Here is a 15,000-nt window from a genome sequence, read left to right on the forward strand (position 1 = left end):
AAACATTTTGGGAGATTTTTTGCTACGTTCAATTTTGTTATTGTACTTTTGGCTGCACAAGTAAATCGCAAAATCGAAACTGACATGGAATTCAGCGGGCGCCGTAATCAAGTTGCCGCGGCGTGTTTACTCGCGAAACAGTGAAGCATCTGTGTCAAATGATGGCAAGATACTGGGTTTTTGTTTTTGTCAGTTTAATTTTCTTTCAATTGTTATAACGTTTGACAAGAAATGTGCGAATTCAACATAAAGATCACAATCGCCCAACTCTTGAGGTTGACCATTGTTTCTGCAAAGTCAAAACTTAATCCTCCAAGACGAGGTTATTTATCACCATGTAATTCCATCGTTTTGGAAATAGCAGCTACTTTATTATTCATCAGCGTCACATTTTTTTGCTGATTTTGGGGCTCATTATGTTGAAACTCAAGCACGCTTCAAACAGACCGGTTTATTTTCGTGACTTATGCACCACAAAAATCCTCCCGTATCACATTTCAACCGACGTATGAAAATTTGTTAAGCTCGAAATTACACAACATGATAAATTCACAAAGGCTGGAAATCTCACAGAAACCTTTTCCAGCGAGAACTTTATTGAGGCAACTAAAGTATTTGCTATTAGGGGAAAAAATCCCTCCCAAGTTTAATTATGTGGGTGCAAACAAGAAACACAACAGCAATGAAATAAATTTCAGTCTCACAGTTCAGCTCGAACCCTTTTTGGAAGGACCTTGACCGTAAGTAATGAAGCACAAAAGAGACAACAAGCTTTCTTTCAAATAATTCTTCACTGTCACATTTTCATTTTTTTTTTTTTTTGCCTGAAGACTGTAGAAACTGATGGAGACTTTTCAAAATATTTCTAGCCTCAATATCAATTCCTCAAAAACGGAAGGTATGTGGAATGGTTCATTTAGAGGAAACATGGAAGAACCATCTAGCATCAAAGGGCCTAAAAACCCGATCAAAGCTCTAGGAGTTTATTTCACATACGATCCGAACTTCTAAAAGAAAAGAATTTTATTGAAAGGCTTGACAGTATTAATATATGGTCCTCCAGAGGCCTATCTCTTTATGGAAAAGTAACAATAATGAAATCCTTCTTGATCTCGAAGTTTGTTTATGTTTGCTCTATATTACCAACACCAAAAGGAGTAGTAAGTGAACTGAATCGACTGCTTTTCAAGTTTCTGTGGAACGGTGTAACTTTGAGAGGTGCGGTTGAAAAATGATAGATGTCGATTGCATGATTAGATCTTTGAGGTTAGGATGGCTACGGAGAATATTTAATGATTCAAGTACCACATGGAAGAGATATTTTCTTTATCTTTTAGAGCATGTTGGGGGCATCCTCTCTCTCAGCTGTAACTTTGATGTCAAAGATTTTAACTTACCCTCTCCATTCTACTATGAACGTCTGCAATGGTGGTCAGTATTTCGCGATACCTTTGCTGAAGACAAGGATTATCAAAACATTATTTGGAACAATAAAGAAATAAAAATAGATAACAAACCGGTCTATTTCAAATACTATCGTGAGGCAGGAGTCACGTACACGCATGATCTCCTTTTTGATGGGGATATAAACGTTGCCTACACTCACCTCTCGAACAAGATATACAAAACCAATTTTCTTCAGTTGGCTGGCCTCCGACACTCTATACCCTCACAGCTAAGTTTCGCGAATGTATCATTATCAACCCTATCTCCCTCTTTTACATTTAAAAATAACACTTTCGATAGACTATTCTGTACTTGTTTCCAGAAAGGCTCAACATCCCAATATCACTTTCAAGTTGCAGAAGGATTTTGATTTTACAATTGATCAAATCAATCAAATCTTCGTGTTACCACATTCTGTTGCACTTGAATCTTATGTAAAAGCTTTTCAATATAAAGTTATAAACTCTACTTTTTATACAAATACCAAATTATGTAAAATTGGTTACAGAAGCAACGGTTTGTGTACGTTTTCTAAAACTGAGTCGGAAACCTCAAATCATTTTTTTTATAACTGTTCCCACACTAGACAATTCTTGACAGACTTTGCATCATACTGGCACCTACTATCAAAACATCAAATCCACCTCTCCCTAAAAGATGTTTTATTTGGTTTATTTTTTGGAAAAATGCCCTTTACTTGATCTATTAAATTACTTCATAATTATTGGAAATTGTTCTTGTGGGAGTGCAGAACAAATCAAACCCTTCCTAAAATCGAAGGGTTTAAAGCCAAAATTAAAATTAAGTGTGAAATAGAAAGTAAACTCACAAAAAAAGAATATTTTAATAAAAAATGGATAATTAAACCTATACAATAAATATGTATTATTATTACTATTATCATATCAAATGTTACCATTTCTAACGTTATCTCTCTGCGTGTGTAATAGCTTTAGAATATACGTTTGTAATAATGGAATGTAATTATTAACATGGTAGTAAGACATACATTTATTGATTAATTGATTTTATTTATTTATTTATTTAGTTATTTTTAAGTTCTAAAATGTATGTAATTCTAGCTTTTATGTGCGTATATTAATGTTCTTTTTTTAAATTGTAATAAAAATAAAAGAAAGTAAAAAATAAATTAATTAAAAAAGAAAGAGTTGAGTACAAAATAAATGTAACTTGCCAGACAACTGAGATGCTACTTCAGTAGACACTGAGGAGCATTCAAGTAGTTCGATTCCTCAAATGTTTCTTTAAACACATAAAAAAATTCCCATTTGATTTCATTGTTGTACGTAGCAGCATATTAGTAAAATGTTAGAAACAAAGCTCGCTTGATATCCAGCGGCGAAAAATGCAATTGTTGTCAAAGACCATTACTCGTCGCTTTAATGATTCCAGATATTAATTTCTCACCGTCTGTCTTATTTATCCAATTGACGTTCCATTCGTGAGCTCCATGAGGGTATATTTCGTTTAAGGATCCACTAAAGCGCCATTCGCGTTACAATGACTTTCTACACCATTGAAGGTTAACAAGAATTAGTGAAATTTCCAATCGTTACCGGAAAATTGTGCAGAATTGAGTACAAATAAATATAAAAAGCCAGACAACAGAAACCAGAGATCCACTTACCTTGTTCAGTTCCTTCTCTGTCTTTGTTAAACCCATAAGTTACTAGAGAATTTTCCAATTAATTTCAGTGTTGTACAAAACACCAAACTTGATGCAATCTTAGAATTACAGCTCACTTTGATTACGGCTCAACGGGCGTAGGATAGTTGTCGAAGGCTATTACTCGTCGCTTTGAAGATTCCAGATATTTATTTTTCACCGCCTGTCTTGTTTATCCAATTGACTTTCCATTATTCACCTCCATAAGGGTATATTTTGTTTAAAGATCGACTAAAACGCCGTTCGCGTTACAATGACTTTCGACGCCACTGCAGGTTAAGTTAAATACTCTGCTGTGTCCACCGGATACATCTACCCATTTCTATTATCCCTTGAAACCGACCAAGCATACACACAGAAGACTCTACGCACAAAGACACTACTGAGCAGGGGAGGGATAGGGAAAACTTTTACCTTCACGGAAAAGAAAAAGAATATTAAAAATACGGAGAAATGAATCGATGATGCCGACTGGGTTTGGCAACCCAGTAACAAACGAGGAAATCGTTTATTGATAAGTCCTTTAATTTTTTTCTGAAGTATCTTAGCGGGCCGGAATCCTAAAGCCTTGAATCTGATTGGCTAATCGCGTGCTCGTAGCTGGTCCAGCTTTTTACGATACGGACCGCGGTCCGAAATCTGTTCCGTGCTGAAACTGTCGTGACTAATTGAAAGTGTTTTTACTACGGCGCGACGAAACGTATTTTACCTCTTAAAATGCAAGTTTTACTAACCGTTGCAAAGAGAAGGAAAAATATCAGCAATGGAATAAAGGGCCTGGTTATTCTTCAAAAAGGCGAATATTCACATGATTTTGCTGAGAACACTTTGCTGCTTTGCTGTTTTCGAGTTCTTGGTTTTCTTGAACTGTTGAAACGCCGTTGAACTTAAAACATCTACACTGAAGAGCAGTTTTTTTAACTCAGTTTTTCTGTTGACATTTGTTATTTTCTTGGGAGTTCTATTTTCTATTCTCGTTTCATATTGCTTCATTTAAGAATATAGTAGTAGTAGTAGTAGTAGTAGTAGTAGTAGTAGTAGTAGTAGTAGTAGTAGTAGTAGTAGTAGTAGTAGTAGTAGTAGAAACTTCATTAAAAGTGTCAGAAGCCATCTAGCCAGGGAAAAGAAATCCCTTACTAATTTGGGAACACCAATTAGGAAAACATTTACAAGCTAAGAACTATATACAATAATAGGTAAAATATCAACAGTTATCTAGTTTCAGGATTAATAGTAGAAATATACAGAAGTCAATATGAACAGAGGCTACAGCCTGCACAGCCATCATCTAGAAGTTCACTTATATTAAGTTGGCGTATCTTGCCTCTGAACGACATTAGGGTTGTAACGTCCCTGGTACTCTTGGGTAGTTTTGTCCATAGCCTAGGCCCAAGATATCTAATAGAGTGCTTGCCGTAGGTGACTGTCTTATACCTGGGTATAGAGAAATCTGCTTGCCTCAAATTGTAATTACTATTTGGTTCATTAAATATGTTATTTATATAAGCAGGGCACAGTTTATGCTTTACTTTATATATAAGGATGCACAGATCCTGTAAGCGTCGGTTTAGTAGAGTAGGCAGATCTGCCTTTTCTAATAATTGTTTATAACTAGAATTATTGTCCTTGAAAACCGCTTTAAGTCCTCTTTCCTGTAATCTTTCAAGCTTTCGAGTGTCGCTCGCTTTGCAGAAATGCCACACAAGGTGACAGTACGTGAGAAATGGTAATATCGCGCTTTTGAATAATATTAACTTAGATTTCATAGGAATTAAATTACGTAGTCTCATTAGAACACCAATTCTCTGGCTGGCTTTTTTGCAGATAGAGATTATATGCTCAGAGAAATTTAGCTTAGAATCTAACACTACTCCTAGAAGTGTGATGTTATCTTTAGTTACGATTTCGGCATCGTTCACGCAAATATTATTGTCATTTTGAGTGAAGCCCAAGTTCAAAACTTGGTACTTTTTGAGGTTTCCCCCCAGTAAGTTAGAATCATACCACGTTGTAGCCAAGTTGGCACTACCCTTTAACTGGAAAGTCACAGCTGCCTGGTCTACTCCTGCGTGGTAAATTTGATGGTCGTCTGCATACATAGACAAATTCGCTGTTAGGCAGTAGGATAGGTCATTCTGGAAAGCATTCCATAACAACGGGCCAAGCGCGGAACCATGAGGACAGGAACGACTCACGTAACGGTTCGAACTAACATGACGACCGATCTTTACTTGATATTTCCGTTCATTTAAGTAGCTGTTTAAAAGTTGAACAGCGCTTTCCTGAAAACCGTACACTTCAAGCTTGCTCAGAAGTAGTGGTGGGTATAACGAGTCAAATGCCTTTGACATGTCTGTTGAAAGTATGCTCACAGCATGTCTTTGATCCCTCGCGAGTCTCCAATCTTCTACTAAATTGATCAATGTTGCTTTGCGATAGGCGGATGAGTTTTGGTAAATGCAATTACCAAAGCCAGAATTGATCTGCACTCCAACCAACTTCTCAAGAACTTTGCTTACACATGGAAAGAGAGTTATGGGCCGATAATTTTCCTTTGCATTCCTGTCATCCTTTTTATACACTGGGGTCCAATGCCCAAACTTCCATTCACTGGGCCACGCATTCTTGTTAATACAAGAATTGAACAAGGTGGTTAGTGGAGCGGATAATTCATTAGCACCTACTTTTAAGGCCTTCGAAGGGATGCCATCAGAGCCAGTGGCCTTGTTTATATTCAGCGAATCGAAAGCTGCAAGGACTTGTCGCTGTGTAACTGGTTCGATTTCAATGGTCTGAGTGGAATTCCTATTTTCGCATTGAATCCTCTGAACACAAGGATGGTCTCTAACGTTCTCTATTGACTTACTTTCAGTCGCTGTGCCACCGATGCCATCCGCCAAGGTAGCAAAATGCTCAACCAATTCCTCAGCCACTTGTTGTTGATCCGTTATCATACTACCGTTTATTTTTAAGTAGATGTCGGTACTTTCAGTACAGCTCTTAGAACCCAAAAATGGCTTGAAAGTTTTGAAAAAAGCCTTGGGATTGTTTTTCAAATCGTTTGACTTTTTATACCAGTACTGTTTGATAGCAATTCTTCTTTGTTTGGTGGCCTCGTTCCTGGCTTTGCGTCGTTATTCCCACTTTTCTGGCGTTTTGTTTTGCAAGTACTTGTCATTTGCTTTGCGTTTAGCTCTAATGGCGCTTTTCCAATGAGACGTCATGTAGGGCACGTCTTTGTCACGCACACGCATTTTTTTCACAGGTGCCACTTCATCCAGTATATTGTTCATAAGTGCATTCCACACGTAAGCTTGATCATCGACGTCATCAAACAATTGTCCAACATGCCATGGAGCAGAGGACAAAAGCTGTTTATAATGTTCAGGGTCAAAGTTCTTATAGCTCCCAAATGTGATGACCTTTGGTTTGTTGTGATTAATTTTCTGCTTCAAGACACCGTAAACAAGGTCATGATCACTCAAGCGGGGATGGTAATTGCCAGATAGCTGAAAGCTGTCCGGTCTATTAGTGAGCAAAACATCTATTAAACTCTCAGTTATAATTATTCCACGTTTTTGTATTCTTGTTGGCTTAGTAATTAAACATTCAAAACCTTGCTCGACTTCCAAATCAAGAAGCAGTTTTCCTTCTGGTTTGTCAGGGCGCAATCTATTCAGATTTAGGTCGCCAGTAACTACAACAAAATTTCTGTTCAAGCTTGCCCAATTACAAACATAGCTGAGTTCGCTTTCCAGCAGTGTTCGATATTCACCACACAGAGCTCTCGGGGGACGATAAATACCAACAATTACCATGTTGTCTATATCTGTCTTGATTTCGAAGGCAATTATTTCTAGTGTCTTAAAGATCTTGTCAGGTTTAAGCTGTGTCCTAACTAGCGATTGAGATATTAAAGCCATAATTCCACCACCGCCCTTCTTCCTATCATTTCGGTAGAGAGAGTAGTTCGGGACTTTGAACTGAGCGTTGGGATAGCTCGCGTCGATCTTGATCTCACTCACTTATGTGGACGTTGATTTTCTTGATTACTTCGGTCAGTTCTTCAAATTTATTTTGAATGCTGTTAATGTTCAGGTGGGCGATTAAAAGATCCTTATTGTGATTTTTTCTGAAGACTTCTAACTGCTCATTATCAGTAGTAATTTCTATGACGTCTCTGTGAAGAGACTGCTCGTGGGCCGTGTTTTGAGCTATTTCCCCTTGATACCCCGCGACTAAATTTAGTGTATCACCTTCAGAAACTTCTTCGAAGAAGGAGTCCGTCAGTGGCGGTAGAGCACAGGCTGGACAAGTCCATTCAATATTAGGCAGATCTAAGTAGTACTGGAATATAGTTCGAGACATATTGAGGCATTTAGCGTGTGACCAGTTTCCACATGTAACACACAAGATGGCGTCCTGGTTGTTTCTGACTGCTTTGTGACATTCACTGCATGGGTATTTCAACATCGACTTCTTCCCTTTCGGGCCAGGATTCCTGGCCACTGGCCACATCCCCGCACAGAAGCACATCCCTTTCCAGATTGAAGCTGCTTATTCCTTTGACCGTGTGTAGAACCCTCTGTAAAGTAAATCGTTTGGCACGAGATTTAAATCTTCTGTAGTTTGTCGAAATTAAGACGAATTCGGGTGCTACATACGTCTTTGAGCCGCTTGTAGCCTGGTAAGACCCTCAAACGTCGCCACCTATACTCTCTTGGATTAAAACTGCTGTTCTGAACAAGAGTATTAGAATTTGTAGCGAGCTCGCCCAGGTCGGTCCGGCCGCCATGACAGTCACCTCACGGATTCCTAGCTAAAATAGGCAAACAAACACATCGCGACGCTGTGGTTTTTCGCGTTGTTTTTCGTGAACTGTTGACATGCCGTTTGACTAAAACGAATAACTGCACAAATGTCCTTTGAGTTAAGTTTTTCGGCTGACATCCGTTATTTTCTTTGGAGTTCTTTTTTATAATCTCCTTCTATTTTGCCTCATTTAAGAAAATAGGGATTCGTAGCTAAACTACTCAAACAAACAAATCGCAACGCTATGGAGTTTGCATGAACTGATGTCAACAAGTTTTTCTTGCGTAAGTTTTGCACAGATTTGTGAAGGACTTGACGGAGAACAAAGATGAATACTTGAAATGATAAGATATGAAGGCAGAGACAGATGTTTGAGTATTTTTCACTAAAAATTTTCCTCCTGTTTTAAGAAATCTCGTTCAGTTTTTAACAAGACAGCATTTTAATACTTACATTGTTCACCTGTTTTTTACGAATTTTTCAAACATCATTGTTTAGTTTGTTTAGCTCATTTCTTTGTGCTTGCTATGAATTATGACTGTTTTTAAATATATTTATTGCACCAAGAGATATTTGAAGTTCTGTTTTATCGTTAATCTGTCATGTTCTCTGAGCTTTTCGAACGGAGCGCTTTTCTCAGTTATAAAATAATTTCAACTGTCACAGTGCGACGTTGAGCGCTTAAAAAGACTTTTTGCAAACCGTTAACTGATTAGAGTGTAAGGTAAAGTGCTAGGTTTCTAGCCCATATGAACCAAGTGAGCATTAGCCCTTCTAATGGAAATGGGCCCACTCAAGGACAGAGAAAAACTCTGACCAGGGTGACCGCTGCCCTACCGACTGAGCTACAAGGTCAGACCGGAGGAGGCCGTGAGAACTGAAGATGTTAAAGTCACGGCAATGAACAAGTACAAGTTTAAGGAAGGGTAACGTTTTTTGTAAACGTTGGCCGTGTAGCACTTATATTTCAGAAGAATTAACTGATTAGATTGTAATGTGAAGTGCTAGTGAGCGTTACCCTACTAATGGAAATGGGCCCTAATGCACAGGGACAGAGCAAAACTCTGACCATGGTGTTTCCATCAGTAGGGCTAACTCTCACATGGTTCATATGGGGTAGAAACCTAGCACTTCACATTACACTCTGATCAGTTAATTCTCTTGAAATATATGTGCTACCCGGCCAACGTTTGCAAAAACGTTACCCTTCCTTGATTTTTGCAAATCAGTTTGCCATGTTTATTTTCAGAAAAGAAGCTTAATTAGGTCGGTCCGTAAGGGGAAAAACTGTGGCCTTGGTCTTGAGTACCTCCCTCGGCCTGCGGCTTCGGGCCGCACTCAAGACCTCGGGCACAGTTAGTCCCTATACGGACCTCTCAGCCGGTGAATAACATATATGTCTCCAACCTGGCCCTAAGAGATATGGCGAACTTCTTATCGAACCGTCAACCAGTTACCACAACCCCTACGGCTGGACGTGAATGAGCTGAATAATTTCTTTGTTTTGACAGTTGAGCGCACCACGGAAAAACTCCGAGGTAGACATCAAGGGAGACTTGATCAACTTCGTCAGTTCTTTGCATCCAACAACTAGCAATCATGACTCATTCAAATTGCATGCAGTGACGGTTGCTGAAGTGTTAAAGGGATCCTCCACTCTGAGAGCAAATACAGCCTTAGTTGTTCGGAATGCACGAATAAAAATATCTTTCATAACAAAAGTGTCTTGCCAATACTTACTTTGATTTTTTTCATCTTTGAAAAGAAGCGCTTGGACGCCATTTTAAAATTCCCGCGGCCGTCATCTTGAATGGAGCCGCAAAGTACCATTGGCTGTTGACGTGTTACGGTTGCTTTGCTTGTCTTATCTGAGCGAAATGCCTCACTGTGTTGTCGTGGGGTGCCAAAATCAGGCGAAGAAAAACCCTGACCCTACCGTCCTCATTCATTGTTTCCCAAAAACTGCGAAATTAAACTATACTATATACTGAATTCATTGGATGTTGAACCCACATCTTCAATAATCGTGATATTAATAATGGTCCGACTGTAGAAGAAAGGAAGCCTGTCTTCCCTACAGTTAAAAAAGTTTCGTCATGGAAAGCCCCTGTTTCCAAATTTCCGGAAGTTGAGTTGTTTCTCGAGTCGGTCAAGAAAGAGCTATTCGATCCCACAAACGTTTCTACTGTCCATGACAATCTTTCTGTAGGTGAGAGAAGGGCTTTCTTCCCGACTTAAAAACCTAGATGAGCAAGCTATTAGAATTCAAGACAAGGGCTCCAAATTTGTTATTCTGGATAAAACAGAATATTCATCTAAAATGCTTGGCCAGTTGGAAAACCCACTCCACTTTACTTGTTTGTAAATTTCGTGTAATTGAGCAATCTGTTTATTTCGTCACTGTCACTTCTTCACATATATAAGATCTTGAAACCGACTCAGTTCCTGCCAAGTGTTTTTTAGTTTTTAGCTTATTGTGAAGACTGAGGAAGCCCGAAGGGCGAAACGTTTGTTCTCTACATTAAACATGGATCTGTGAGTAGTTTGCTTTTGACTCCATTTTTCATTCAACCTATATATATACACATGTATATATATGTATATATATATCTACATATATATATATATATAACTAACTGCAGACAGTACTGTTTCGGCCATCTGGGCCTCATCAGTGCAGTGCTGATGTCTGGGATGGAGGTTAAGCTTATAAAGCCACCACAAATGTCCCACACACGTGGTACATCTAAGCCATGCCAGAGTGCTCAAACTAGCGAGCTAGTGAGCATGCATATATATATATATATATATATATATATATATATATATATAAATATAGGGACTGCACGCCATTCTGTAACCGACGCGTTCAGAATCTGCTAATTTAATGAGTGAAAGTGATGACACATGGTACCGCCTCTTTTACTGCTGGTATAAATAAACACTCAACAGCGTGAAAATATTTATATGCATGTCGAATTCAATCAACTACTCGGAGAAGAAACCGCAGAGAAACTACTGTATTCAATTAGATTTAATGTTGGCAACTTTCGACGCTGTGACGTTTGTCTACAACTATCAGGGACAAATTCTTGTTTAAAATCGACGACTCATCATCTATCATTAAATCAGTAAGTCAGAAGACAAAGCTTGTTCTGCAGAAAAGGTGACTCAATCCTTGTTTGGAGACGTGTCCTTCAAACAAATTCCCCTTCTTCTCGAAGGCAACTACCCATAGATAATCGTGCGACCGAATCTGGTCTTCGGTGAGGCTGCAACAAGGAACTATTACCCCGATCGATGCCGTTTTATTTGGGTCACTCGTATCCTTTAAGATTACAAAGCTCATATAAATGATTGTCTTGCCGAAACCAGTTTGTAGCACAGCCATAACATACTTGCCCAATAGAAGAGCTTTGACCGCAGGTTTCTGTTCTTGTTTGGGTTCAATGTGTTAGCCATTTGAAGGGATAAATTATCAAAATCGCAAAAGCCATACCGTGCTTCTCTTTTCCCAGGGAAAATCGAAACTCGTAAAAAAAATCTGACAGCGATCCATTGTCAACGGACCAATCTGGTGGTGCAACAGGAGATTCTGAACGTGTCTTTTACAGACGAGCGTGCAGTCCTCGGCTCGCTTGCTTGACCAAAGCGGTTGGTTGGACTTAGTCAGAAGGGACTGCGAGCAGTCTAGTCCGGTGGACACAGTACAAGCATTGTCGGCGAAGCCGATGCAACGCGAATGGTGTTTTATTGGATCTTTAAACAAAATAAACCCTTGCAAACCTCAAGAATGGAACGTGAATTCGATAAACAAAACAAGCGGTGAAAAATGAATATCTGGAATCTTAAAAGCAACGAATAATGGACTTCGACAACAATAGTCCAATTTCTCCATACATCAAAATTAAGTCCTGAACAAAAAGCATCATCTCGACGATTTGGGGAATAAACTCTATCATACAAATCCTTAATTTTATTCCCCAGAGCCTGGAGACCATAACATGTTCATTGTTCAAAGCTGAAAATTGGTCTATTGCATCTTTCGCCGTCGGATATATCAGAGTAGGTTGTATTTCTAATATTTTACTAACTGTGATGTAATGTAAAACACTGACACCAAATGGAAAATTCTCTGGTAACCTTTTCTTGTGGGATATGGATTTAACAAACTCAAATCGAACACCATGAGTTGATTTCGGATCTCTGTTTCCTTGCTATTATAGTTTTATTTATTTGAGCTCAACCCTGCATAGTATTCTGGTAAAAAAAAAAAGGTTGGAAATTTGACTAATTCTTGTTAGTCAAGTATTATTTGAAAGAAAGCGTGTTGTCCAGTTTTTGCTTCATTAGTCAAGGAAAAGGGTCTTCAGAAAAAGTTTTTATCCTGAATTGGCTGGAAAAGGTTTTTTTGAGATTCAATGGATTCATCGTGTTTTGTAAATATTAAATAATTTGTACACCTGGGTAACGATGGCTGGAATTCTTGCTGTTTAGTCGTTCTGGTGTGTGTTGCTTGTTTGCACGTGCGAAATGAAAAAGGAAGGTTTTTTTTTTGCCTCTAATAGCAAATATGTTGTTTGTTTCAATAAATTATTTGGCTGGAAAAGGGTTTTTGTGATATTTTTCTGCCTTTGTGAATTCATCGTGTTGCGTGCGTTGAAATTTGATATAGGAGTAGTTTCATAACGATGACAGGAATTCTTGCTGTTTAGTCATTCTGGTGTAAAAGCCGACAGTATTTCTTTAACCTAAGCTATTGCACATTTAGGTGAATTTGTACGCTCTCAACCAAATTTAATGCAACAAGTATTTACAAACTAGAAATTGCTAATAGCAAGATGAGTACTGTAGTTCTTAAAGGAGGATCGGGGAATTGGAAAATGGGAACGGGGAATCACTAAGAAAGGGAATGTCTAAAAGGGGGAATTACCAAAATAAGGAATCTCCAAAAGGGGGAATTACTGTAATAGGGAATTTCTAAGAGGGAGAATTAATAAAATCGGGAATCTCTAAAATAGCGAATTACAAAAAGGGGGAATCTCTAAAAGGGTGAAATTACTAAAATAGGGAATCTTTAAAAGGAGAAATAACTAAAAGGGGGAATTTCTAACGGGGGGAATGTCTGAAAGGAGGAATTATTAAAAGGGGAAACTCTTTTCAACTTTGAAGAAAGTGTGACAGTCATCAATCACCGGGCATGAAATTAGTGGCTTTTCAGGAAGCGCTATTAGGAAATCTATCAGCAGTTGGCATTACATGGTCAACTTGTCTTAGCATAAAGCCGCCTACTCCGAAATCATCGGGACAGACAGACCGAGAGAAATCGAGATTTTTCCTGGCATACAGCACACAGGAATCGCAACCAAACACAGGAAGACCGTCAGGATTATTAATTAATCAAGCTGGCATATAAGTTAAGTGCAGGGTGCGCATGCGCACATGCGTGAAGTCCGCATGAAAAAGTACATCAAAGGGTGTCACCTTTTCAAAAAAGTGGGTGCATGTACCTATCTTCCTATTATCTTCAGATAATGTCTTTCATGCCATGAAAACGACTCAGTATTGAAAACTGGGGAATGTGACCATACATTTTCCAGTTTTCGTTAGGGCATTTTTCTACATGTGACACATTTTCACCATTACAGACTAGAACAAAAATCATCATTATCATCTGCTTTTCCGCCCATTGGCTTATAGCGAAAAGCTAATATTTGGTGCCTAATGTTGAGCATATTGTGTCAACTGGCGCATTACAAACAAATGGGTCTAAATTCAAGCTTGATTGCCACTATATCCCCACGCCTCTATAGATGCTAAATTATGCTTTACCGCTAAGGACATATTCGGGTAAGGTTACATCTGAAGTGCCAGAGTCGAAGTAGACGCTGAGAGCCTCCCATTTAAATCCAGTTTCGTTGTTAATGCCAATGGTGATTTTGCGGTCCACGTCTTGGAGGTTCCTTAGAAGTTTTTGCAGCTCACCGACTCCAACAGCGCCTGCTACAGCTGAAATTAAATAAGTTGGTGTAGTTTTAGTGAAACCTTTGCACAGTTTGTGGTCCTCCTGTCAATAAATTGAAACCTTATTAATATCTAATTAGATGTGATACCGATCTAGTGCATTATAAAAAAGAAAAGGGAGGGTCTGGGGAAATAAACAAATCAAAGTACTTCCTAGGGACTGGGTACCTGTTTTACAATGTTTACTGTGAAAAACGAGGCCCTACTGAAACCAAACCAGCTCTCCCCCCTAGCTAGAGTTGCAGGTTTTAGAGAAGGTTTCTTTTTACTTATAGTATTACATGGTAAATATGGTTTGAGCTTAAAAATGCTTACTATGAAAGAGTAACAGCGCCATTTCTAAATCAGGAGCCACAAATCACATACGAATGGAGTAATGACCACGTTTGAGAGAGAAACCTTATCCTACTTAATTCATTTAACTGCGCAATGTCACAAATCAAACATCTAAGTCTTGGTAAAACTAGCTCAACTTCTTATCAAATGCACCACCTTATCATTATTCATTCTTGAGCCACATCCGGCTTTCTAATTATTGAGACAATTTGTTTCTTGCGTCTATCCACTGATTACAATTACATAAATAAATAAATAAATAAACGAATAAAACAGGGGCACGCAACGAGAATATCGTTCAAAACCTCTTAATGATATCATTGTTAAACGTATTTTAGTATTTAAACGGTAGATATAGGCATATTTTTATCTCCTAGAAATTTTTCATCTGTTCGGATTTCCTAGCTGAAAGTGATCCGAAAACTATAGGGATCAAAACTTACCTTTTCGAAAATTTCAGCCAGAAAAAAGGCTCCCGAAAATTCTAGGTGACTTTTTCAGGGTAAAAATCGGTTTAAAATGGGTAATTATACCATCTTTTAGATGTTCGAAAATCCTAGGACAGGCAGGCAAGCAAGAAATTTTACAAGAAATGTTCGGAAAATTCTAGATCTCAAATCGGCTTCCGAACAGATATTTTCCGAAAATTGACGTTGGGTGCCCCTGATAAAATACCTTCTCCTGCGGCCATTTTG

The 15,000-nt window shown here is 38.5% G+C and overlaps 1 protein-coding gene across 3 annotated transcripts in view; it reads right to left on the reverse strand.

Annotated features, from left to right (window-relative positions):
• Nucleotides 1-15,000, reverse strand: part of LOC137973145 (DELTA-actitoxin-Aas1a-like) — a 24,784-nt gene that overhangs the window by 2,211 nt on the left and 7,573 nt on the right. For all 3 annotated transcript variants that reach the window (XM_068819899.1, XM_068819898.1, XM_068819900.1), the window contains 2 exons: nucleotides 14,981-15,000; nucleotides 13,778-13,954 (listed from right to left, as the gene is read on the reverse strand). The exon at nucleotides 14,981-15,000 is cut by the window's right edge and continues 41 nt beyond it. In XM_068819899.1, the coding sequence (XP_068676000.1) occupies nucleotides 13,778-13,954; nucleotides 14,981-14,996 (193 nt within the window). In that variant the 5' untranslated portion in view covers nucleotides 14,997-15,000. The remainder of the gene's footprint in view (nucleotides 1-13,777; nucleotides 13,955-14,980) is intronic.

This window comes from Montipora foliosa, chromosome 10, assembly GCF_036669935.1.
Source record: "Montipora foliosa isolate CH-2021 chromosome 10, ASM3666993v2, whole genome shotgun sequence".
In the NCBI taxonomy this organism is placed as follows: Eukaryota; Metazoa; Cnidaria; class Anthozoa; order Scleractinia; family Acroporidae; genus Montipora; species Montipora foliosa.